The sequence below is a fragment of the Euleptes europaea genome, chromosome 12, assembly GCF_029931775.1.
Source record: "Euleptes europaea isolate rEulEur1 chromosome 12, rEulEur1.hap1, whole genome shotgun sequence".
NCBI lineage: Eukaryota > Metazoa > Chordata > Lepidosauria > Squamata > Sphaerodactylidae > Euleptes > Euleptes europaea.
In genome coordinates this window covers 68,572,431-68,599,419 of record NC_079323.1, presented here as the reverse complement: position 1 = coordinate 68,599,419, position 26,989 = coordinate 68,572,431, and the positions used below count along the sequence as shown (strand labels likewise).

At 43.8% G+C, this 26,989-nt stretch overlaps 1 protein-coding gene across 1 annotated transcript in view; it reads left to right on the top strand.

Moving 5' to 3' along the window:
* Positions 1-349: 349 nt before the first annotated feature.
* LOC130484990 (amine oxidase [flavin-containing] A-like) overlaps positions 350-26,989 on the top strand; it is a 64,164-nt gene continuing 37,524 nt past the window's right edge. The window contains exons 1-7 of the mRNA XM_056858090.1: positions 350-442; positions 3,914-4,051; positions 8,638-8,742; positions 11,285-11,376; positions 21,203-21,344; positions 23,020-23,169; positions 25,816-25,975. Of these exons, the coding sequence (XP_056714068.1) occupies positions 350-442; positions 3,914-4,051; positions 8,638-8,742; positions 11,285-11,376; positions 21,203-21,344; positions 23,020-23,169; positions 25,816-25,975 (880 nt within the window). The remainder of the gene's footprint in view (positions 443-3,913; positions 4,052-8,637; positions 8,743-11,284; positions 11,377-21,202; positions 21,345-23,019; positions 23,170-25,815; positions 25,976-26,989) is intronic.

Genomic DNA, 26,989 nt, shown 5'->3' with positions numbered 1-26,989 from the left:
GGGGGGTGAGGCTTCCCACTGGCATACGGGGCCATATCGGGCAGCCAGAGCGTGCCTGCCCGTGGAGGGGGGAGGCGGCTTGCCGCCGACGCGCAGGGCTTCAGTGGGTGGCCCAAGTGCGCCCGGGGAGGGAGGGAGGGAGAGAGAGAGGAGGCGGCTTCCCGTCGTGGCTCCAGGGCTTTCAGACAAGGTCAGGGGAGGGGGCGAAGGGGGCCTAGCTCCCTGGGCTCCGCGGGCCAGAGCCATTAATGACAATATGGTGGTTTGACTGATCTGGATTCCTGAAATTAATCTTTTAATGTCCAAGCAAGGGACTTTTTAAAGAACTTGTTTCAACTTTGCTTTAGGTATGTCAGCAGCCAAGTTGTTATCTGAATCTGGACTTAGTGTTGTGGTTTTAGAAGCTCGTGACAGAGTTGGGGGACGAACGTTCACAGTTAGAGTAAGTAGCATTTTTATTGTATTTAAAACCAAATATATACCGGTAACACAAATCACTGAAAACAGATGGCATTGACGGACCGAGAACTGAATGTTTTCATTCTAGTACTGAATAAACAAACTCCATTTTTTCCAAGCATATCTTTTTAAGATAAGTCATTTTTTCCTATAATGTCACTTTCTTGAACTTGTCTATCAGAATAGGTGTAAACAAATTTCCAGAGATGTACAACACATGCTTTTACTGCTGTTACTAGACTAGTAATCAGTTCGGTATAAGTCAAGAAAATACTATATAGTAAGTTACCCAATAGGATGGAAATAATTTATTTAAGAAATTTATATTCTACCTCTCTAGAACTGCTCAGGAAGGTTCACAACTAAAACAATAAAACAAAACCAACCAAGACAATTACAACAAGTCAATTAAAACAAATTACCATAATAAAAAGTCAACAAAATAAGCCCTCAATAAAATAAATAAAAACATTCCAGTATAAACAAGACAGGGCATAAACGCACATAGGACAAACAAAGGATTCTAAAACAATATTGATAGAATAGTCCCCAGGCTAGGAGCAGACCATAAAACAGCTGAAAAGAAGGAACCCCTTAGTTAAAAGGAATATGATGTCATTTCATGTTTCTAATAACATCTGTAATGTGTGTATAACAGTGTGGTGGTGCTGAATGTTTCCCCAAAATTTGAATCAGATCTGGCACCCAGCAATGCAAAATTCAACATTAGTTGATCCTTGATTATTATTTTTTTGGGGTGGGGAAGTAGTGCTGGGTAGTGATGGGCAAACCCCCCTCCCCTCCATCGTTATTTGAAATGGGCCTGGTCTTCCCAAACTTTTAATAACAAATCTCCAAAAAAAAGGTGGGCCGATTCCAAATTCTTCATTGCAGTTGCACTGTCTTTAGCCTGAAAGGAAATGGAGGGCTGCTCTTCAGGTTATCTTTAAGCTCAAATGCCATATCAACAGGGAATTCTCAACCCAACGATTTCTGAGAATTGCAGTTGACAGGCTTCTGAATCCTTACTTTCATAGGCAGCACTCATGCACCAGAGTGCTCTTACACTTCCAAGTTTACAGTGTGCACCACCCAATCACAGCCTGCTTCACCCATCATAGAATCATAGAGTTGGAAGGGACCACCAGGGCCATCTACTCCAACCCCCTGTACAATGCAGGAAATTCACAACTACCTCCCCCACACACACCCAGTGACCCCTACTCCATGCCCAGAAGATGGCCAAGATGCCCTCCCTTTCATCATCTGCCTAAGGTCATAGAATCAGCATTGCTGACAGATGGCCATCTAGCCTCTTCTTAAAAACCTCCAGGGAAGGAGCACTTACCACCACCCAAGGAATCCTGTTCTATTGAGGAACTGCTCTGTTAGAAAATTCTTTCTAATGTCTAGATGGAAACTCTTTTGATTTAATTTCAACCCGTTGGTTCTGGTCCGACCTTCTGGGGCAACAGAAAACAGCTCGGCACCATCCTCTAGATGACAGCCCCTCAAGTACTTGAATATGGTTATCATATTACCTCTCAGGCTTCTCCTCTTCAGGCTAAACATACCCAGCTCCTTCAACCTTTCCTCAAAGGACTTGGTCACCAGACCCCTTGTTATGCCAAGCACAGAGGTCTCCTTTATCTGGGGAAATTAGCTGGAAACTTGATAGAGCTTTGCAAGAGGCTGGCGTGGGGATCTTTTTAACCAATTCTGCCCCTAAGTGAGCTAGCCAGATGGAGAGCAACCCAATAACAGGGAGGCTTTTATGAATTTTAAGGGTTTTATTAAAAGTAATCAAATAGGGTAAACACACAGACAAACAAACAAACAATTCCCAACCCCCACAGAAATAAGAAAGAAAAGGTTTGAGATTCCCAGGCGGGCTATAGTCACCTTCCTGCAGAATGGGATCCAGAATGGCAGCTGCATGAGGGGAAGGGGGAAAAAGACTGCACTCCAGGTGTAGAGCTTACACTTTGTGTAAATGGCAGCCCGCTACTGTGGCAAAAGGAGATACTTTATACCCAAGGAAGGGTATAAACCAATCCCCCCCCTTGCCTGCTCCTTCATTCCTTCATTTGCATGGCCATTAGCAATAGTCATTTGCATAGCTAAGCTGGGGCTGGGATTCTGCATGCTTCCTTCAGTGAATGCTTTGATGTGGGGTGGAGCAAATACAAAAGGTTGCGTTAAAGGGGCCCTTAAGAAATGCAAATCAGGTATGCTCCGACTTCCCAGTGATGTCCAGAAGGGCTGTTCAGTGTGAAGAAATAAAAAAAATATGCAGGGCACTTCAGCCTGGAACGCGCTACTAATTACCAAGCGTAAACAGCCTGTGTGTGTGTGTGTGTGTGTGTGTGTGTGTGTGTGTTCCATTCTCTTTCTCTGCTGCTGCGAGCCAGGCTGCTGTCCCATTCTACAGGAAGACATTGATAGATTTTGGGAATCAATCCCCCCTTTGGTTTTGTGCCACAATTCTGGAGAAAGCTTTCTGGTGAAGCTCCAATGCAAACAGTCATCCTACTCCCACACTTACTCAGACTCAACATCATCAGTGCTGAAGAAGTTGTGGTAACAACTAGTGAGCATGAAACATGAACATATAAACACTATCCCTTTCTCCCCTGGAGGATGAAAACATTTGGTTTCTGTTGCTTGCTTTAAACAAGATCCAAAGAGTGATTGCTTGGAAACATTGTGCAAATAAAAACACATAGTTCTTTATTTTGCTTTTATTCCAAATGTGGCTGAGTGAGATCCATGCTTTTGTGCATTTCTGCTCTTCAAAACTGTAAAAAAAAAAAAAGCACAGTTGATGCCATTTGCTAATGGAGCAAGGATATATATTGAGAATCAATCTACTCAGCATGTCCCAACTAGGATACAAGTTATTGTAGAAAATATGGAAACTCTTGCAGCTCACTGAATTATCAAAAAGTGTGTTACTGCTGTTTTGCTAGTTAAGTACAGCAACAGCTTTCCTACAGTCTTGCAGCAAGCAGTAACATAGTTCAGTGGATAGAATGTTTGGCATAAAGAAGAATACAAAAACTGAGTTACAGGTTCTTTCAAAACTAACTGGATATCCTTAAGCAAGCCACTATCCTTTGACAACATTCACCCCACAAGATGGTTTAATATGAAATGAATTACTGATATACTATATTCTGCTTTCGAATCTGGGCAGTAGAGCAAGAAAAAACAAAAATAATGTATCAGATCTATAAACTTCCTTTTTCCCCTGGTTGCATTGCGCATAACTAAGGCCTGACTGTCAAATATGATCAGCCACGTGACATGAAACAAAACTGTGGAAGCTGATGAGGCATTAGTATAAAGGACTCTTCTGATGGCTTAGTGATATTTGACTGATTTATTAGGACTTGACTGTGTGGATCAGCCTCTGCCACCTTCTAGTATTTATGTATTGTTTGTCTTTTGACAGAACAAGCAAGTGAACTATGTAGACGTTGGTGGAGCTTATGTAGGACCTACTCAGAATCGAATTCTGCGACTGGCCAAAGAACTTGGCATAGAAACATACAAAGTGGATGTGGTTAAGAGGAGTATCCTGCATATAAATGTAAGAATTTGATCTATATCTACCTTTTGGGATATTCTACATTGGGAAAAACATTTTGTTGGTGGCTCGCTGTGTAAAAAGCATAGATCTCAAGTAGGGCTTTTCACATATGGACAGCTTAATAAATACATTCTTATTTATGTTAGCCATATTGTAGTAATGAACTTAGATTACATTTATTCAAGGAAGTTTATATGGCACATAGACTTTGACCCCCACCCCCGGGCGTGCCAGCAGCCCCGCGTGATCGCGGGAGGGCTTCCACCTCACCCCCGGGCGCGCTAGCGGCCCTGCGCGACTGCGGGAGGGCCTCCCCCCACCCCCCGGCTGAGCCAGCGGGCCCACAGCCCAGCGCAACCGTGGGAAGGCCTCGGCGTGACTGGGCAGAAGCCTTCCCCACTCCCTCCCTGGCCAGGCACGGGCCCTAGGAACCCCAGAAAAGGCCGAAGGAGGGGGGAAAGGGGGACTAGGTTCTTTGGCTCCGCGGGCCGGATAAAAGCCCTCCGGGGGACGGATCCAGCCTGCACATTTGATACCCCTGTCTTACAACATGTCCTGGACAGGCCATATGACTGCTGCCATGAAGCTAGCATCTGTACACTCAGCAGCCCTCCTGAGATTTTTTCGAACCACAGGAGGCAATTCTATACCAGCTGCTATCCAGGCGTTTAAGGCTAAGGTAGCTCCTTTATTATTTGGTGTACCTTTGGCTATAGCCAGAGTTAATGAAAAGTATGATTCCTGCTTAATTTCTATTTTACACTCCATGTCCAACTTGCCAACATGTATTTCTGGTCCAGCAATTCGTTTGGAATTTGCTGAACCATTTTTGGAAGCCAAAGCTTGGATTGCAACATTTACCTTTACTTTAAAAATTCTTTATTCCCCAGACGGGTGCTATTTGCATTTACTGGCTAAAGATGGCCTTCTGAGTTCATGGCAAAAATTAGTTGAGGATAGATTGCAGAGACTGAATTTGTCCCTTGAGGTTTTAAAGCAAATGGAATATCCCTCTGCATGTAAATTAGTTAGATCTACAGTGTTGCGACTTGACAAATGGAGCACTGGTTGCGGAGCCATCTTGGCCTCTTGTACCACTTGTACCATCTGGGTCTCCCCATTCCAAAGATTCTGCCTGCTTATTGTAAATTTTTAACTGTCCCCAAATACAGAGTGTTTTTCTCTAAGGCCAGATTAATGCACTGCCATTGGGGGAGTTAACAGGCAGATTTTCAGGGGTCCCCTTTTCCGAGCGACTTTATGATGGTGGATCAGGGAGTTTGGACACAATTTGGCATTTTTTTGTAAATTGTAAAAAGCATGATCTCGCCAGAGACAAATGGATCACAATATACATTCAGAGTTGGGGACCTGCCCTAAAGCAAGATATAATTGCGAAGTTATTGGCTGATACTGACCCAAATGTAACCCTCACTGTACAATCCCTTTGAAGCAGTATAAGCGTTGTTAACTTATGTCTGTCCTAATGGTTGCACAGCCTTCAACTTAATTCTAAATATCATTTAGCAGGTCCTTTCTCTGCATTATCAACTTTTTAACTACTTAAAATAATAGTTTTTATGGAAATAATCAATTTCTATGTTGTTTTTTCTCCAGACCCCCCTTTTGATCAGTGCATTGCCTAAGGAATGCTTTGGTTTCTTACAACAGTAGCTTCTGCAAGAACAACTAGTTTCTCTTTAGAAAATGTATCTCTTTTCAAAATAAACTTTGATTCTAAAGACCTTAATATGCTTAATAGAAACTCCAGCATTCTGTAGGCATTTTCATACAGGCTTTTTAATCAGACTCAGGCCATCCGTCAAGAGGCCTCAGACTTTTAGTATAAAATATAATATGAACATATAGGATGGAAGTATAAATTCAGACCCACACTCCACAGTGGATGCACTTGATCAAACCCCAAGAAAAACTCCAAACAGGCATGCCAATTAGCATTTTTGTACATGACAGTACATGTACCTTTTATCCTCTATTTGTGTGTAGCAAGTGGAAGAGATCTATTTTTTAATCAAATGTACATTCTATATATTGCACATAACTTCCAACAGAAATCCACTGGGACGGCTTCTTCAGCAATGGCCACCAAGATTGTGGAATTCTCTCTCCACAGAAACTTGCCATAAACATTTCCTAATGTTATTTCATTCCTGGGAAAAATACTTTCTTTGCATTTTGGCATTTGTGCCCTTTAAGTGAGGAACCCAAATGTTCCTCACATAAAAGGCACTTTCAGTGATTTGGGGGTTATCCTGTTCCTGCTACGGTTGATTACTTGTTGCCCTTGAGATTAAAAAAATTAATATAAGAGCAAGTGTGATGTAGTGGTTAGAGTCTCAGAATAGGATCAGCGAGATCCAGGTTTGAATCTTGATTCTGCCATGGAAGCTCACTGAGGCAGCTGGGCTGAGAGACACAGCAGGAACTTAGAGAAAGCTGTTGCTGAGTCAGGAAGGACTGGTGTGGCTGAAGTTAATTGCTCTGCTGTTGGCTGTTGGGTGGGGCTGAGAATATTTAAGAAGGCTCCTCTTGCCCTGGGGCTCTTAGCCTAGCAGTCTGGCCTGGGTGCCCTGTAAGCAGCTGACAAGTTTCTATGTTTTTTATGTGTTGAATATTTTTGCTTCTTCAAGCAGTTTGTCGGGGAGCTATCAGGGAAGTGCAGGAAAGTCACTGAACAACTTCAGCAATGGATCACAGCAGTGTGGCTAGTGAGGGAGCTGGGGCAGTAACATGCAAGGTCTGTGGCGTATTCTTACCTGAGGGTAATAATAATTACACTTGCAGCAAGCGTAAGTTGGTAGCCCTGCTGGAGGAGAAGATGCAGGGGCTTGAGGCATGCTTGTCCACACTCCATTTTATAATGGAAGGTGAAGAGTTCATGGTCAGAATGCATGAAGCACTCCAGGGACTGTGGGCCCTGGGTAAGAACCTTGGGGCACAGGTTGTTGTTTTTTCAGTTCTTCCTGTCAAAGGTTGTGGCTTAGTAAGGGAAAGAAGAATACTACAAATTAATGACCAGCTGCGTAGATGGTGTCATCAAGAAAGGTTTGGATTTTTGGACTCGCTTATGCTTTCGAGATGAAGCTCTTCTATCAGGAGATGGTTTGCACCTCACGAGGGTAGGAAAAAATGTTTTTGGTGAGAGCCTTGCCAACCTGATAAGGAGGTCTTTAAACTAAATCCTATGGGGGAGCGAGACAAGAACTTAAAGCCTAGCATGATGACAGTAACTGGAGATGTGAACAATAAGGATTTGTGGGGAGTGCCATGTATGCGAGGAAACATAAACGTGAGGGTAAGTTCAGAAATGAAAACCTTGGGGCACATAAACCATGGATTCCGATGTCTGTACACTAATGCGCACAGTATGGAAAACAAGCAGGAAGAACTTGAAGCCCTAATACAGTAAGGGGATTTTGACCTAACTGGCATTACTAAAACTCAGTGGGATGTCACTCACTATTGGAATATTAAGATTGAGGGGTACAAGTTGTTTAAAAGGGATAGACAGATAAGAAAGGGGGGAGGAGTAGCATTGTATGAAAAAAGTGTACACTTGTGAAGAGGTACATGAATCTGAGCATGGTAGTTCAGTTGAGAATCTATGGGTAAAAATAAAAGGAGTAAGAAATAATCGTGATATTATGGTGGGGGTCTGCTATTGACCACCAAACCAGGCAATGGACTTGGATGAGACACTGTTAGACCAGATTGCAAAGTTCTCAAAGAGACTGAACAGGGTGGTCATGGGAGATTTTAATGACCCGGATATCTGTTGGAAGTCCAATGCTGCTAAAAATGCCAGATCCAATAAATTCCTGACTTGTCTTGCTGACAACATCATATTCCAGAAAGTAGACAGGGAAACAAGGGGATGTGCAATCTTAGATTTGATTCTCACCAACAGAGAAGAACTGGGTTGATGAGGTTAAAGTAGTAGGCACTGTGGGTAGTAGTGACCATGTAATCTTGGAATTTACAATCTTGGGGAAAGGAAAAACTGTATGTAGTCAGACATATAGGTTGTAGGAGAGCAAATTTGAACAAGCTTAAACTTATGCTGGGTAGAATCCCATGGTCAGAAATATTTAAGGAGAAGGGAGTTCAAGAAGGGTGGGAGTTTCTTAAAAATGAAATACTGAAGGCGCAGTCACAAACCATTCCTATGAGAAGGAAAAATAGGAGGAGTTTTACCTGAGGTTCGTTGCTGACTGGACGCACACTTTCCAGTTGGGAATCTCTGCACCAGCCGCCTCCAAGCTCAAATCAAGTCCTGCCCCGTTAAATGCTGCTTTGCATTTGGCTAACTTTGCAGTGCTCACTGTGAGAGAAACCCCCCCCCCAAACCCAATTGCCACATTAAAAAAAAACATTTTAAGAACAAAAAAACAAAAAATGGAGCAATCTGAAAGAATGAGTGTGGGGGGGAGAAATCCAAGCCTCGGTTTTAGAAAGCCTTTTTTTTTTTTTTTTTGCTTGAAAAGGGTGGTTGGTTTTTTGCTCCTATTATGGAGGAGACTTAAGGAAATACAAATGCATGAATGTTTAACATTTGTCTGTTTCAGGGAAAATCCTACCCATTTTTGGGTGCCTTTCCTTCAATACGGAATCCTTTAGTGTATCTGGATTTTAACAACTTTTGGAGGACCATGGATGAAATGGGGAAAGAGGTATGCTGTCATGAACATAAGACTGTCATGAACATAAGACTGTTTTCATCCTCTTATGAAGGAATTTATGTAGCTGGGCAACCCATCAGATACTCACAAGTTTTTTAAAAGCTCACATGATAAAATATTGAATCTTTAAGCAGCTATAAGAAACAAATAAGGAGCAGAAAGTAAAACATCTAATAATTAATAACTGGAATCTCCTACTGTAATATATATGGAACTATTAAGTTGGTATCATCTGTCAGGTTTTAGTTCCACTGTGTTATGTGGACTTTGTGAAACTCATTCTTGACCTACATTTTCCTTAGTTGTAGGCACCTGGTACTATGTGGTAATGAAATACAAATAGTTGAAATTTCTGCATACTCAGCTTTGCCACCCATCCACCATTTCAAGAGGACCCTAATCTAAGTTAATTATTTTCATTCAGAAGTCATACACAATAGTAGTAGACAAAATTTTGTACTACTACAAAACTACTACCACATTCTCAGAGAATTTCTTCAATTAATATTAACTTGCCATTACAAGCATAGGGTGTTTTTTTTAAAGAAAAACCAATCACTTTGGCTGCAAAGAGAAAAACCAGTAATTAAGTTCCTACACATACACCAAGACTTCCCCCCCCAAACAGATCATTAAGGTTCAGGAATGTTGTAGCCACCTTAATGAACAGGAATTAGCTAAATAGAAACAGCAATAAAAAGAACAAAATTTATTAGACTAGCCGTGTGCAACTTGGATAGCACTTTGATAATACAAATTGATCATACAAAGTTTATATTAATTTGGTCTCCTTAAGCAGGGGGTCTCTATTCCTATCAGTTTTCATCACCCTCATGGGTATGGGACTGTCAGAAGGAAGATGCAGACTCCAAAGTGTTACTGATAAAAATTAAGCAGTTTATTGGAAGGCATTACTGCACAAACTGGAAACTGAATTAGATGCATGATACAGGAATACATATGGGAAAACATAGATATAAAACCATCAGAAAGACATATATGACTGCAGGAAATAATATAAATGAATAAACAGGCAGTGCTGAAACATAAGCAAATAAACCAAAATTCTAAACCAGTGCTGAATTCACTAGGTAGTGGAGGGATGAACCACAAACCACTAGACCTTGTAAATACACTTGAAACAAAAAGTTGAAAATATGGGAACAAACCTAATGCACTTTAGCTAATCTTAATCTAAATGTTAAACCATTAATTGCCACCCTACAACCCTTCTGCCCTCCCAGTTATAGCTCAGTTTCCTGGCAAGCAAGCTGATGCAGTTTCATAGCTACCTATCCAAGGATCCAGGAAGGTTGAAAAGAAACAACCCTGACAGGCTTGTGAGCCTTTCAACCCTCAGACTTCTGAGAAGTACCGTGTTTCCCCGAAAATAAGACACCCTGGGGCTGGTGTGGAGAAGACCAGGAGGAGCCCAGCTGAGCAGATGCAGTCTCCCGTGGCTGCTTCAAAGGCCCGGCAACCAGCGCGCCCGGGGCTGGGGTGGAAAAGACCAGGAGGAGCCCAGCTCAGCAAAGGCGGTCTCCCACAGCCGCTTCAAAGGCTCTGCAACCAGCGCGCCCGGGCCTCTGGGGGCGGGGAAGACAGGAGGAGCCCAGCTGAGCAGATGCAGTCTCCTGCGGCCACTTCAAAGGCCCGGCAACCAGCGCGCCTGGGCCTCTGGGGGCGGGACTGGAAGGGGGTGGTAAGGGGAGAACGGGAGCCGAGAGGGAGGACGGTTCTGATTCCCTCGGAATAAGACATCCCCTGAAAATAAGCCATAGTGTGTCTTCTTGAGGAAAAATAAATATAAGACAGTGTCTTATTTTCGGGGAAACACGGTAGGAGGAGGGGAAGGGAGGGAGAGGATAGGCCTTTGAAGACATCAAGAGATCCTCAAAGCAAGGAGACCCTAAACAGAAAGGCTGTCCTGAAAATAAAAGCTACTCAAAAAGGGAAGCTGCTTTCAAACCTGCTTTCCTCTTGGATTTTTCTATATTTCCCTTGGGCAGTGGAGGTATCATGGCATCAGCCTACTCCTCAGAGGTGGAGACAGAGGGTGAAACATCATTGAGGTGATCTGGTGGGAGGGGTTTTCTGTTGTAAAAATCCATCTGGCCAAGTTTTAGGCAAGTTGCCTCCCCGAACGAAAGTTTTCTTTCATTATTAAGAGGTGCTTTTGCAGTGTTTACAGCTACTTACAGCTACTACATTCCTCATGGAATGCGCAACAATCACTCGGTGTTGTATTGTTGCAGTCTCAGTAAAAGTCACATTTTATTACAGCAAACTAGGATCTGAAATCCATTTTGTTCAAAGATGGATGCTGTAACTGAGCCAATTAAGGGCCAAAAATGTACTAGATTAGTAGTTTGTATTGTGTGTGCTTCATATGTGTGCAAGCTAAATCACCATAATTCAGGTGTGAAAAAAATGGAGAATGGAGAAAACATTGGAATGCAATGGGTTTTCAATCATCCACCATCTGGATATGCAGAAATGAGCGAACGGCAACATATTTGTTCTTTGTCTTTAGATTCCTGCTGAAGCACCCTGGGATGCCCAGCATGCTGAAGAATGGGACAAAATGTCCATGAAACAACTAATTGACAAAATTTGCTGGACAAAGTAGATTCTTTTAGTTTGAAATTTTATCTTAATGTATTTGTTTTCTTAGCCTGCTACATGGTGCTTTAAAGGTGTCATCATGATTCCTCTTCCCGGAAGTGGGAGCAGCCAGTCACACATACATACTGGGCTGGACCCAATGTTGGATCAACATTGTACCTTGATGGAAACAATTTTTCATTATCCCTCCCTTTCCCAGAAATGCTACTGCTGAAGGTTAGGGTACTTTGTAGAATAGGGTGCCATGTGGCATGGGGTAGGCTGCAGTAAAGAGGGTGGTGGTGGCAGGAATTGCCCTTCCTCTTCCTCCTGCAAATGGTTTAAAGTTGTACAAATGGAGTTTTCATTACTAGAAGTAAGAAGGTGATTCTGGCCAGTTCCCCCTCCTCTCTGCAGCCCCATGCCCACATGACATCCCATTCTGGAGTGTCCTCAACCCTCAGCACTGTCTTTGGAGGGGGGGCACAGAGGTTGTAGAAGGAAGGAGAAAGTGATAGAAAATGTTTCTGTTCTATTGTGATTCTGACATAAGTTTGCATCCAGCTTCAAGATCACAGTCTCAAAGAACAGAAAGCAAAGAGAAAACAGAAGGGCCATGCCAATCACAGGTATTAAAAATAGGCAAAAAAGCCGATGGTGCAAATGAGGAAGAATATTTTATTGTTCAGGTAAAAGATTCTCTTAGTATTTCTTCATAAAGCTTCTTCAGGGAAACCTGCTAGTGTTTCAGTGTTTGTACAGTGAGAATGCAGGGTCAGACAATGATGTCCAGTTAATTCAAAGCTTCATATTTTACCTTTTCAGGTCTGATGCCACTATAAAATTGCTTTCTTAAAAGTAATATATTGGCTTTTAATATATTAATATTATGATTTCTTTTGAAACCAATCCTCCTTTGGGGCCATTGACACTGGCATGAGAAGTACCCACCTAATCTTAGATTACCACTATATTGTGGAACGTTCAGGTGGTATACAGTATGAAAGCTGATTACACAGGTGGGTTGACAACACCAGAAAGATAACGTATGCAGTAGGCATAGCTCAATTAGTGCCTTATGTGCACAGAGCTGTTTCAGACATTGAAGTCAGTTGGGAAGCACTTGTAGAGCATCCCTGTACACACAGGAACCTGCACTCACAAAGAGCCACTGGAAAGGAATGGTGGCTGCCTGAGAAAATTGGGGAATAATTAGGTAAGCAATAGAAAAAGCAGAAAGTTGTAGTGGATGGGCTATAGTAGATGATAAAACTGCAAGCACCAACAATGCTATGATGTAAAAAAGAATAATGTATTTCTGGATTATTATTATTATTTCTGGAGAGACACTGTCCTTCAGTGTTACTCCTCTGAAGATGCCTGCCACAGCTGCTGGCGAAAAGTCAGGAAAGAAAATACCAAGACCACGGTCACACAGCCCGGATAACCTACAAGAACCAATGAACTCTGACCGTGAAAGCCTTCGACAATATTTCTGGATTATTCTTGAGGGGGTTTTTAAAGTCAGAATTCAGTTTTTTTTTTATGATTGGTTACATTAAGTCTTTCTAGAAACAAAACAAAAAACACAGACAGTGATTTATTGGGATAACAAAGGGCACAGTTTTATTGATTACAACAGATGGAGCATTTGGCGAGGTATAGGAGAAACAGATCCAAAACATCAGGTGACCATCCTGTCACCCAATAGATCGATAGAACGACCCCAACCCAACTGATGGGGTAGCAACCGGAGTGGTGTATAGGTGGCTCCACTAGGGCATAAATCTCTGAGTGGAACCTACGCCATCTGGGAGTGGAGCTATGAACAGCCTTCAAGCTGGGCATTGATGACGTACTCCTTCACAAGACCCCTTATTAGGGTCCCCACACATGAGAAGGCAGGCATGCAGGCTCTTCTTCCCCAAATTGGATCCGTCCCAATGCCAAAAACCGCCAAAGACCAAACATAAAACCAGAGGGAGGGCGGGAATCATCACTGCTGGGAGCAAGCTCCTACTACTGTAACCAAAAAAAGAGAGAGTTCCGAATTCCATGGAGCCAGAGGTCGTGCTCCCAGTCAGACAGGTGCACACCATCAGGATGGTAAAGCTCAGACTGCCAGAAAGAAATGTCAGCATGGTGGATAACCAAACCCCCCACCGATTCCACAAATCAACTGACAACCCTGCACATTTATTTCCTTGTGACATCCACCCTGTCTGGAACATCAGAGTTGTGCCACACCCGTCGCTCCAAAGCTGTGACCAGAACAGATGTGTGTGTGGCATTTGCAAGTGCAGCTCCTTAAGGTCCCTTATTGCTGCCAACAAGTCAATCCCTTTTTGACCGGGCAGATCATTCTCCCCAAGCTGGATAACAATGGCGTCAGGGGCCCCAAAACGTGCGATGTTCTCCTCGACAGTCATTGAAAAGGACTCCTAATGCACACCAATCCATCTCAAATTCAGCTGACGTTCTAGGCCCAGAGAGGTGCCCCAGCTTGATGATCTGGCGTAGCAGCCCAACCAATATGCACAATACTGTGCCCCAATATCCACACCGGCCTCACAGTCCCTAGAAAAGAAGAAAACAATGTGACAAGACAAGGCCTGGGCAAAGCTACTTACAAATATAAGTTTTAAATGCTGATGACTTCTAACGACCACTCGAATGGATTTCACTGGTAGACAGACCACAACCTGCCGTGGAGGTGGCTGCTCTGATCCTGAAGAAATGGGTCCCGAATTCCCCAGGTTGTAAACCCACTACTCTAAGGCAGGACCTCAGAACCGCCATGAATTGATACCTTGTGAGGAAGGAACTATCTTTAGGAAGGGGCCAGTACCAGAAGGCCCACCTTAAGATAAGTCTGTACAGTAGATACAGGGCATAGCTGATCCTCTGAGGTTGCCCAGAGAACTATGGCCGCACCATGGCCTGTCTGGTCGGTTTGGGATTTACGCACCCTGAAGTGCATAATAGAAGAAGTGCAAACCTCCACATCTCTAACCTCAAGGGCATGGCCTAATTTGTCGCAGGCAGAGGCTGGGACCAGCTTACTGCATCAAAAGGTACCATAAAAGGCCAGCACAAAGGCTGTTTTGAACAATACCGTTTCAATTGTCAAGTGACGTATTATGGGAAGCCGACCAGTGAGTTCCTTCAGGACAGGGAATGTGATGAGCTGCCTAGTGTCAGGGGGTTGAGGGGGACATTTGTTTTCACCCATGAATGGCTTGCTATATGGAAGGCATGACAGGGATTAGCATGGCCATATGCCATGCTGAAAAAAGAAATGGTTGCAAGACATTGTGACACTGTTTTAGTGCAAGGCCCTGTTGCCTCATGCTCACGAGGAACTGGAGTACTGTGTCCTGGCTCAAAGGCCACCTTTGAGCCACCTTATACCAAAAGCCATTACCGTACTGACAGCCCTCGAATATGAGCGCAGAGTAGAGGGAGCGATGGAATTAAATACTCCCTGCAAAATTAACTGTCACCAATCACCCACAGGTCGACTGGGAAGGGTTCCGGGTGCAGGTTCGCCTCTGATGCTAAAGGTCAGAACCTCACGTCCTGAAAGCAAGATAACGTGTCTGCAATTTCATTATTGACGCCCAGAATATGCTTAGCTGTAAAAGAGATGTTATGAGTGAGGCAAGCCAACACGAACCTGCGCACGAGGCACATGGCCCACTCAGAGCATGAGGATTGCCGATTGATGACACGTACCACTGCCTCGTTGTCACACCAAAAAAGGACTTTTAAGTCAGAGGTAGATTCCCCCCAGATAGTGATTGCAACCAATATTGGGAACAGTTCTAAACGTGTCATGTCCCTCAAACCCCGGACTGGACCCATGACTCAGGCCACCGCTGAGAACACCATCGCCCAGCAAAACAGACCCCAAAACCAATACTGCCAGCTGCATCCGAATGGACCTGCAAGGACGAACTGAGATCCCTAGGTGACTGCCACAGTGAGGTGCCATTGTACTTGGCTAGGAAAGCCTGCCAGACCTGCAAATCAGCCTTTATGCTCTTTGTAATCCTGATTTGGTGATGGGGAGACTTAACCCCAGCTGTTGACCTGGCAAGCCGGGCACAAAAGGCTGTGCCCAGCCTAACAACCCGCCTTGCGAAATTGAGGTGCCCAAGGAGGACCTTCACCTCCTTGAGTGTGCATTTAGTCTTGGCCAAGGCCAAAGTAATTAAAGCCTGAAGTGCATCTAATTTATCCTCAGGCAAACTTGAAGTGCCTGCCACAGAATCCAGCAGAATAACCAGATAAACTAATTGTGTTGTTGGGCCTTCCATTTTTTCAGGGGCTAGTGGAACTCCAAGCTCCTTGGCCAAGGCCTGAAAAGCAGAGAGCCAGGATGCACAGACTGTGCTGTCGGCAGGTCCCACAAAAGGAAGTCATCAAGGTAGTGGGTTACTTGTGTAAGCTCTAGCCCTGTGATCATTCCATGTATAAAGTCCATGAGATGCAAAGTCCAGTAAATCAGGTTTATTCAGAAAATTCAACAGGTTACAGAAGCCTAACAGTCCAATGGACTCTAATGCAGGCAATAGGCAGTTACAGAACATAAGTAGCTAAACGGAGATAAATGGTCAGGGCAACCACCTCCCCCCCCCCCCGGAGACCGAAGGAGATCAAAAGGTGAATTCGGTGCTTCGCACGGTGTGAAGCCTAAACAGAGAATGAGGCAAGAGACCTTGAATGGGGAACAACAGCAGCTGCTCCCAACCACAACATACCATTCTCAGAACCTGTTCCTGACAACTTGATGGATAAGGGTGCACATCTTAAAGGCCCATTCCCCAAAAGTGCTGAATATCTCAAAGGCCACACATGATACTGAACAGGCTATCTGCATAGCCTTATCCACATATCACATGCCATTGAGCTTAAAACCCAGCAAGCAATGGTCAGTTGGCTATACCGGCAGTAGCCGGAAGGCTGACTTAATGTCACATTTTGCCAGGAGCTCACCAACCCCACATGACCTTATTATGCTAACAGTGTCATCGAACAATGCATAACGTACTGTACAAAATTCTGCAGGTATAGTGTCATTGACTGAGGCGCCTCTTGGGTAGGACAAGTGGTGTATTAATCTATAATCCCCAGGGGTCTTTTTGGGAATGACGCCTATTGGTGACACTCTCAGGTTGAGAATTGGAGGAGATGAAAAGGGGCCAGCTACCTTACCCACGGCAAATTATTTTTCAGCTTTGGCAGTCACTTTGTCCAGTAGGTCTCAGGCTGATTGCAGATTGGCTGACTCCAAAGGTAGTGGAGGGCCGGTGAAAGGGATCTGAAAACCCTCTGAAAACCCCTCCCACAAAAACTTAGTGGCAGACCAGTCAGGATACAGCTTGAGTAGTTTACTGAATGGTTCCAGACAAACCGTGGTGGGGCACAGGGTAAGGTCAGCCACAGGAGCATAAAGACTATTTACTGGCATTGGTATTACTGACTGGAGCGGTGCTTGATCCGCCCTCCTTCCTTTCATTACTTGGAATGGGGCAGCCACCCTGAAAGGGCTGCTGGTTAGTGCAGGCATGGGACGGCCAAAACAATTATCACAGTTGTGCTCATACTTACACTGAGCACAGTGACATCTACGCCGGTTGTACTCCCACCACACCTTCCTACTCATCCCACCTCTAAAGCCCCATTTGATCTGTTAGCGTATACCCTGCCCTTGATCTGTGAGCCCACCCATATAAGCCAGAGTTTATCATTAATCAGGTCCCTCCTCATATGTTTGCTATAAGAAGCCCATTTCCTAAACACTTCATCATAGTCCATAGCTGCCGTGTCGCCCACCAGTTCCCTAGCAGGAACTGGCACATTACTCAAGTGGATTGTCAGGTGCCAAGCCCTCTCAGGATATACTGCCTGAACCACCCCCATGAACACAGTGTAATCTGATAACCAGTTAGAAAAGGTGTTGTCTGCAGCACTGGCTTTGCCCCCCTTTTTTACCAGGGGAACGCCTGCTCCTCCCATCATCTGAGTCGCTCTTAAGAAGGGTAAAAATTGACATTGGACCCATCTAAAATGTGCTCACGTACCTTCCTAGCTAGGTGAATGCCAGGAGGATCCTTGGCATCAGTATAGGCCGGTGCCACAGACTCAAAGGTGGAAGCCTGCCCAGCACACCAGGATGCCTCTGGGCCAGAAACCCACCTATCCCTTCTCCTTGTGGCCCAGGCTGGCAAAGCCGGCACATGGGCTGCAACCACCCAGTAACACCCAGAAGTGTGAGAAGATTCCTTGTCTGAGGAGGACTCACCAGAAGATGACTGGTCACTGGAGTGGGTCTTCCTCTGTCGCACCTTATGATGGCTCTTATGTCTTTTTTGGGTGTCATGGGTGCCTCCACCTCTGAAGCAACAGAGCACTCCAAAGGGCTAGGCGATGGGTCCCGGAGCCTTCTTAAAGAGCGGGTACCCCTTTTTTCACTGCTGGTAGAGGGGGCACTAGATGACTTCCCAGCTGCAGGTGAAGGTACCACTTGTGGGGCTTCCAATTTATCAGCCCTCTCAGCCAGCCATGCCAAAGTTTGGGAAAAGCCCTCCAAAACCTCCACCGTATGATCCTTGGCCAAAGAAGCCCTTAAAGGGTTATGGTCCCACATCCAGGTCCTGCGCTTCCCAGACTGATTTCCAGCATGATCTGATTTGTTAATGGCAGCCATCTTCAGGCCTGGTTTTTTTAGCCTGAGGGGGAATCCTGCCCTTCCCACCCACACAGCAGGGGGAGCAGCCTTCCTCTTGGGTGCCTTAGACTGTTTAGGAGGCATGACTACTACTACTGCAGAGGAACCACAACACAAATCAAATGTATTTATTAACCCAGAGAATAACCACCAAGATAAAACAGCACTGATTACCCAAAGGGGTTACAGAACGAGTTCAGATGAATGCTGATATAATCTTTATATATTTGAACAGTTGCAGTACAATGTGCAGCAAAATAAATTCCAAGTAGGCTCTTACAGCATGATGAGTATTTTAAATTAAATCAGGGAGCAAGAGGCAGCAAATCTAATTACAGCTATCCAGCATTAGTAACTTATGTAAGAGAACAACACATCAAAGCCTAGCAAAAAAAGGGGGGGCACTCCCAAGATTAGCTCAGCACAATTCTATTGAGAACAGTAGGCTGAAACTGCTGGCAGCTAAATGCCCCTTCACCAGCCCCAAACACAACAGAGAGGACTAGCACCTTTTTTGGCTTTACAAAGTTAAGTTAAGTATTCCCACTGCACACCCGTGATCAATTAATAAACTGGGGTGCAAGGAGAAGGTCCGTGCTGGATGAAGGGTTTCCCCTGCAAGTTATCAACAACTTTCCCCAGCACCAGCTCAAAACCACACACACACACACACAATAGCCATCAAATAAAGCCCAGATACAAGGGAAAGGGAGAGGGAGTGACCATCAGAGGCTCAGGATACTTGCGGTTTGCTGTGCCGTCAATGCCCTCTTACTCCTTGGACAGCTGCTCACCCTTACATATGTTGTGTTTCATTTGCACTCTGTTGAATCTCCACCAAATCCCTTGCCAAAGACAAAGTAACCTAAAACAAAATCCCTGTTCAATTGAATAATAAAATACTTGGAAACAGAAGGTGACAATTGATTTGCAAGATCATTTAGCAGAGCTGAAAGTGCAGGTAGAAAACATATGGTATTTAAGGGTTCACAGAAACGGCTGCTTTCTGTTATCAAGATAAAGGTTGCTGCCTGTCTATTCTTCCTGAGGTTAATGTGATAGGACTCCACTGCAAAGGGAATGCTCTGGCCAGAGCTCAGTGTACATTCCATTATGTAAGTGTGTCTTTGATTTCAGTGGATTTGTTGGCACTAGGCACGTAAAAGGGTTGGATACTGCATGCCAACAGGAAGAGGTCGTACAATGTTAAAATTAAAGTTTAGGTATACAAGCTTCATTGACATCAGTGTGGTTGACATTGCTGTAATTTCCACTCCCCCCCCCCAAGTAGTCTCATTAATGTCAGTCTTGCTTTCAAATGGTGAAAAGGGAGCACAAGTGATTATCACAGCAATCCAATACATGTTTACAAGGGAGAATTCTTTGGAACTCGGGGACATCTGAGGAAACATGCGTGCTCAGGACTGCACTGGTAGTTTTTTTTTTAATACCCGTGCTTTCAATGTGACAGTTGTGCCTAATTTTCTCTTGATTGATTGATTCTAAAACTACTGTTTCTATGATATGACCTTGCTGTGTCATTTTTGCCATCTGCAAGAATTGTGCTAAAATTAAAACAAGTTAATTGTATGCATCAGTAAGCCAGTCTACCATCCAAACCAGAGAGAGAGAGAAAAGTTGTAGAAGTTCAACAGTTAAATCCATTCCAACAGAGATAGTTTGTGAAACTACTTGATAGTGATGATTATTAGAAACTTATTTTAAACTAAAACAAGACCTGAAAGACTCTGAACAGTTTCTGTACTGCTTTGTATAATGAGGTAACTTGCCCAGACTTCGAATCATAGCAGAAAGGCAAAGGAAGGGTGCTCTTTGATATTCAGCAACTTTCCTCACATTGTGGTGGATATCTCACTAGGATCCATCTGTTTCTCTGTTTTCCATAATTTTTTTAACTTGAGAGACAGGATCAAGCAGAACTTTGGCAAACAAGTGAGAGAAGGTAGTGATCCTTGAAGGAAAGGATATTCCCTTACAATGAGAAGTATTTTTAATGAGGCTTTGAAAAGCTTTCTAACTACAGAAATGATTAGTTAGGCTTTTTTTTCTAGGGAAGGGAACAAACTACTACTGAATAACTTCTGGCAAATATGAGTTACTGTACCCATCTGATTAATTAACGTCAGAGTATACAGGTTGAGTATCCCTTATCTGGACATCCAATATCCTGACTGATTCGAAAACCGGACCTTTTGAGCCGGCATGCAGGCATTACTCACAGGCCCTCAGCAGTGCCATTGATGGTTCAATGTACACAAAATTATTTAAAATATTGTTTAAAATTACGTTCAATGTGTGTATATATATATAAAACATAAATGAATTTTGTGTTTAGACTTGGGTCCCATCCCCAAGATATCTCATTATGTATATGCAAAAACATCAAAGTATTCCAAAATACAGAAAGATCTAAAATACAGACCACTTCTGGTCCCAAGAAGTCCGGATAAGGGATACTCAACCTGTATTGAATTTAGGACTTCCCTGTTACTTTTTATACTAGCAATCTGGAGGGATTCTTAAAATATACTCTTGAGGGCTGCGACAGACCTTTCTATCCACCAGTTGGCCATTACTGACCTAGAGCAGTGTTATTATATTTTCTGTTGAAGTATCTGTACCCTTAACTGTGTACCCATTAGAGATTTTGGACAATTTATTAAAGAACATAAGAAAGGCCCTGCTGGATCAGACCAAGGCCCATCAAAACAAGACGACTGCATTTCTAGCAGAATTATTTCTAGCAGAATTATTGTTTAATCCTAAACAGAATTACACTTTCTAAATCCAGTGTAGTCAATTGTTTTACAAAGGAGTAACTCTGTTTAACATTGCACTATTAGTAGCATCTGGGCATCTCACAGAAGTAATAAAACTTAAATAGGTCAATGGTATTGAAAATTAGTAGAGAATAAGGCAAGTGTCAGTTTTCCTATTGCACATTTCAAATGAACCCTGTTAATTAAGAGGAAAATATTCTTCATGCTCTTCTAATTTTTATTCTCCTAAGTAAATAAATGAAAATTCTTTAAAGCACAGCAAAGTGAATCAGTGTCCCCCAAACTGTGTTGTCTGCCTTTGGATTACATGCAGAGCTACCAGAGATTTTGCTTATCTCTTTGTGAACATCAATGTCACCTCTGAACCACATGAGGTCTGTGCTCTCTGGTTCCTGTGGTACGTCAAGCAGTGTGGAGGAACAACCAGGATCTTCTCTGTAAGCAACGGTGGACAGGTACATGAAGTTAATACATGCTTCCTTCCTTTTTAGAGGTCATAAGGAATTAATGTGTCATTTTACTTAAGTAATTCATGAAGAATTTAAATCACAGTGAAGCTACATTGTGCAAAAAGCCAATGTGATTTTGCAGTCCAAATAGAAGACCGTGTGTTTTGTAGCCCCTTGCAAATTAGTAGAGAACTTGCTCTTTTTGAAATGAGAGTGATTTTACTCTTCTTGCACCATATTCTCTTCAGTAGTTTTTGCTGTGCTGTAATAATGGCCTGATTTGGTTTCCATGGTTACTAGGAACTTATTCTGTTTTTAATAGTTCTTCAAGTGTATGCACCACCAGCACCTCAAGCTAAACCTGCATGTAAATGAGGTACTATTTATTGGCTAAGGATCTTTGGGAAGATTCTTCAATCAGTGTAAAATTAAAAAAAATATTGCAGAGAGTATGAAAGCTATGAAAAGAAACCTTTAGAGAGCACCACAGAACCCATTAAAATATTCATACTTCATATCTTGGAAGTGCTATGCTTCTGCTTTTCTCTTCACTTATATCAGTTGTCATTTCTCATGGCAAAAGATTATCACATTGTAAGTTTTAAGAAGTCTGTTTTCAAATCATTTTGTGGTTCAGAAGTGCCTGTTCTGATATTAATGTTGCTACAGTTCCCAGCAAATTAGGCTTCTCAAAGACGAGACATCACTGGAAAACACAGTATAGTGATTGGGCAATGGCTACCAATGGGAGTAGAGCATTCCTAACCTCACTGTTCAGCACTTGATTCCAGTTTGAATCCATTGCAGAGGAAATCAGCTATTCTGGCCCTAAGATACCTGGAGTATTTCATATTTCATATTCTGCCTCTCCACTACAAATGTTCTAACCAGCTTGGGATAGTATTTATGTTCCAATTAAAAATTAAGTGTGAGATTGGAGTGGTCTCTCTTACACTGCAAGCTGACATTTTAACCTCCATCAAGTTTTGTTCATGAAGAGATGAAAGCATTTCAATATAATTTAACTATTGCACAGTTTTGTACACATGGATCACCCTTCCAGTTAAGATCCTGTGAGCAGCGGAAGCTGTATGCAGTGATGAAGAGTAGGGACAGACTTTCTGCCAGTACTTGAAATTGTGTTCATGATGCTCCTTTTGAAGAAGGATTTGGGCACCAAATTGATGGCCAGTGCTATCAGCTCTTTGACCATGCTAATTATATGTTAGGTGGGTCATTTAAGTTCCATCTCCACTCCTTACAGGTAATCAGTGCTGTATCGATCGCTATACATCTGTTGGGCAGTGGAATATTTGCATACTAGCTCTTTTGCAGCTTCCACATGATGATTTTAGGATTCTGCCAGCTGGTTGAGCTTGAGCAAGCAGCTCCAAATTTTTCATTGAAGCTCCTAAAAGGCAAGAATGTTCAGAGCGTTATGAAGTTCATATAGAACAGCTCTTTGAACTGAGTTGGCTTTTTGTTATGTGGGTGGTTAAAGTTTGCTTTGCTACACAGTCCAGATTTTCAAGAGACATTTGGCCTCCTTGTAGATTGTTGTTACCTGAAAACCTTTGTCTGGATTGCCTTCTTCTCTTAACCTATCTAATCCTGGCTCGTGTGGAGTAATCATTTATTGCTGGTGTTAATATTTTTCCAATTCCATTGTTGCTGTTCTTAGGAGAGGAAGTTTGTTGGGGGCTCTGGACAAATTACAGAGAGGATAATGGAACAACTCAAAGGCAAAGTTAAGCTGGAGAGACCTGTTGTCCACATTGATCAGTCAGGTGATAATGTCATTGTGGAGACATTAAACCATGAGATATATGAGGTAATCTAATAAGAATTTTAAAAAAGTATGCGTTTAATAGGGCTTTTAGCTGAATGTAATCAGTCTCACTCTTGAGTATTGCTGAGCTGTTCACACTACTCAGGAACTCTGAACTCTATTTTATTGGTGTGTTTTTGACTAGGGCTGTTGAATTTAAAAAAATTCGGTATAGTTCGGATTCGGCTGAATTCGGCCCGTTTAGATTCAGCATATGCCGAAGTCCGAACTCCCCCACTTCGGGTCCGTGCAATTCTGCGGGAATTCAAAGTTCGGGAAAAAAATTCGGCCGAATAAAGCCATTAAAAACACAACCGCGCCTTTCCGCGGCTCTGGGGGGGCATTTTTGGGGTTAGAGGTCCCAAACTTTCAGCGGAGCTTCAAAGGACCCTTCTTGCCAGACCCCCCAAATTTTGTAAAGATTGGGTCGGGGGGGCTGAGATATGGGCCCCGAAAGGGGTCCCCCCACCCTTAATGTGCATCTCTGAGCAGAGCTTGCCGCCCACGCACAAAGCTCCCAGCCCCGACAAAAGCTGAGAAGTTTGCAAAGCAACCCAGCTGCAAAGCATCACAAACAAGTAAAGCAACACCTTTGCAACTGTGCAAAGCATGGAAAGGGACAGAGGCAGCTAGCTATGCATAAGGAGCAGGAGGGGAATTTCCCCTTTTGCATCGGACTCGGGACCAGGCAAATGCATTCTTTAAGTCACCATTTGAAAATCAGTTTTGAGCAAGGATCAAAATAGACCTAACCAATCTTATGAATGAGGGAAAACCTGAGGATACACAACTGAAGCCCCCCTCAAACCAGGGAGAGAGAGACTTGAGGGGGCACACTCCCCCCAGGCAGAACGGGGGAAAGCCCCCTTTGGCTTCCCCCCCCACAGAAACTGCTCCCTCCCCACACACAGACAGACTCTGCTTTCCCCCCCCACACACACACACACAGGAGAAAAAGTATAGATTAAAGCCCCCAAAGGGGTCTTACTGTGGCTGTCTTCTGTTCCATTAGGAGGGGCTGGGAGGATGACTGGGTAATCCAAGACGATTTAATTTAAGCACGGGACGTTTTGCTCTGGAGATGCATACAGGGTGATCCATTCATCTCAATAGGGGAAAGGGGAAAGGGGAAAGCCCATATCTCGGGGGGCCCTGACCGAATGTTTACAAAACTTGGGTGGTCTCTTAAGAAGGCTTGTCTGAAGCTCCACTCAAAGTTTGGGATCTGCACCCCCAAAAATGCAGCCACGGAAAGAGAAAAGGGGAGCCGATATTTCTGCCCCCACTGAACCCATCTTTACAAAACTTGGGTGGTATCTTAAGAAGGATTGTCTGAAGCTATGCTGAAAGTTTGGGGGCTTTATCCCCAAAAAAGCGCCCCCTGCAGCCACGGAAATGGAAAGGGGGGGAGGGAAAAGGGGTGGAGCCCATATCTCGAGACCCCCTGACCCAATGTTTACAAAACTTGGGGGGTATCTTAAGAAGGCTCATCTGAATCTCCACTGAAGGTTTGGGGTCTGTACCCCCAAAAATGCGCCCCCTGCAGCCATGGAAAGAAAAAGGGGGGAGCCCATTATCTCGGGACCCCCTGACCCAATGTTTACAAAACTTGGGTGGTCTCTTAAGAAGGCTTGTCTGAATCTCTGCTGAAAGTTTGGGGTCTGTACCCCAAAAAATACACCCCCTGCAGCCACAGAAAGGAGCAAATGTGCACAAGCACCCCCCCACACACACACACACACGAGGATTTCCCTCTCTCTCTCTCTCTCCCCGGCCGGGCCGCACATCAGCTGATTCCTCCAGTACTCAATCCTGACTGATTGGCCAGAAGAAGACCCAGCTTGGCCACCGATTGGCCGGGGAAGGAGAATGCTGCTTACTGACGGTTATGCTGCTTACTGACGCCCCGAATTGGCCAGATTTATCCGTGAACTCCCGCACTCGCTGAATTCGGCTTCCCAGTTGCCCGCCATTTTTGAGTTCGGTTCGTCCCGAACTAAAAACCACCAAATCGGGAAATTCGGCTGTTTTTCAGTTCGGGCCGAACCGAATCAACAGCCCTATTCATGACAACTTCCCCTCACAGGATACTGTAACTAGCTTCTGATATTTGCCAGCCTGCTAAGAACCTTGCTTCCTTTTATAGTTACATCACTGGGCCTCTGTGGTGGTCACTGTTTTCATCTTGAAGAGATGTAGATGCTGTTCTAATCAATTGTGCCAAATGAATATATCATGGAAATGTATTCCATAATACACAGATGTGTCTGAATAGCTCAGGCTACAACAAACCTCAAGTCTATGTTTCCTGTAACAATCTAAGGGCCATACCAGAGGAGATACTAGGAGTGCCATAATTGGATCCCCTGTATTATCAGTCTTGATGGGTTCTGAATTGGATTAATTTAGGAAAACTTTTTTTTCCCATTATGGGGTATTATCCAGTCCAGAGGAGCAGTTTGCAGTGGAAAATATTTCTAGTGGAGCAGGGCTAACCTCTGTCCCCTTAAAACTATGCCCATGATCAGATACCTCCCCCCATTATTTGTGCACCCATCTACTAGAATTTGGGGGAAGGTGTCTGCCCACAATACTCCGACCATATCACTAGCTGCATATTAACTTGGTTACTTCTTTTACATTTTACAGGCCAGTTATGTGATAAGTGCTATACCTCCAAGCCTAACCCTAAAAATCCATTACAATCCAGAATTGCCATCAAAAAGAAACCAGTTAATCCAGCGACTTCCAATGGGCTCTGTTGTTAAGTGTATGATGTACTACAAAGAAGCTTTCTGGAAGAACATGGGTAAGTGTGGATCAGCTACAGAACAATTAAAAGTATGTGGCATCTAAGAGCCAAACCACGTTACATAGAGTTTCAGGAAAATATCTTCTGACAATTGTTTTTTTTTTTTTTAATGAAAAGCATGAACTGGATACTGTAACCGGGGGAGGGGGTGTTTATCCCCCATTTCAAGATTACCTTACAGATGAAGGATGGAGATCTCTGCTCTTGATTGCAGCCGTCAGGGGATTCATTTTGCAAAAGAAAAGCAACAGGAAAAGTTGCATGGAATTCAATGTTCATTGTCGTGTTTTCAGTGGAGTCCTGCATGGGGACGGTGCAGGCGCAGGCCGACTGTGGAGGAAAGCCTTCAAGCTTCTAGAAGCTTCAGAGAGCTTAGAGCGCCCCTCTGCCCGGAGTCACGAGCGGGCTGATTTCCTGTTGGAGAGCTCCCCCCTCTGTGGCTTGGGATGATCCCCAATGTGGGACTGCACTTGAAGACCGACGATGAAAAACAGAGTTGCATTTACCTGTAACTGCTGTTAATCAAGGTCTTCAGTGCAGTCACACATTCCTCCCTCCTGCCCCACTGTGAGCACTGTTTTGTCCTGACTCAAGCGGCTGAGGGGGTGCAGCACACCGGGAACATGTGATGGTTCAGGCGGGAATGCCTACATGGCTCTGGCTCACTGCGCCCCCTAGCGGCTAAAGATTGTAAAAACCTCTGGTAGCAAGCCTTCGCAAGTGAAGTCACCAATGTGTTCCTGCACTGAAGACCTCGATGAACAGCAGTTACAGGTAAGTACAACCCAGTTTTCAATACATGACAGTTTAGAAAGAAGCAAAAATGTTCCCCTGGAAGGAGCTGTGAATTAAAAATTGTGTTCTTTAAAATTTAGAGAACTGTCCTGATGGGAGGATGTATATGGCACGAAACTGCTAACCATGAAACAGCTGATGATTATGTAAGAAAAGTGCTTATGTCATGGGCAGGCAACCCCTAGCATACACTCCAGCTGTAGCATACCAGACTAT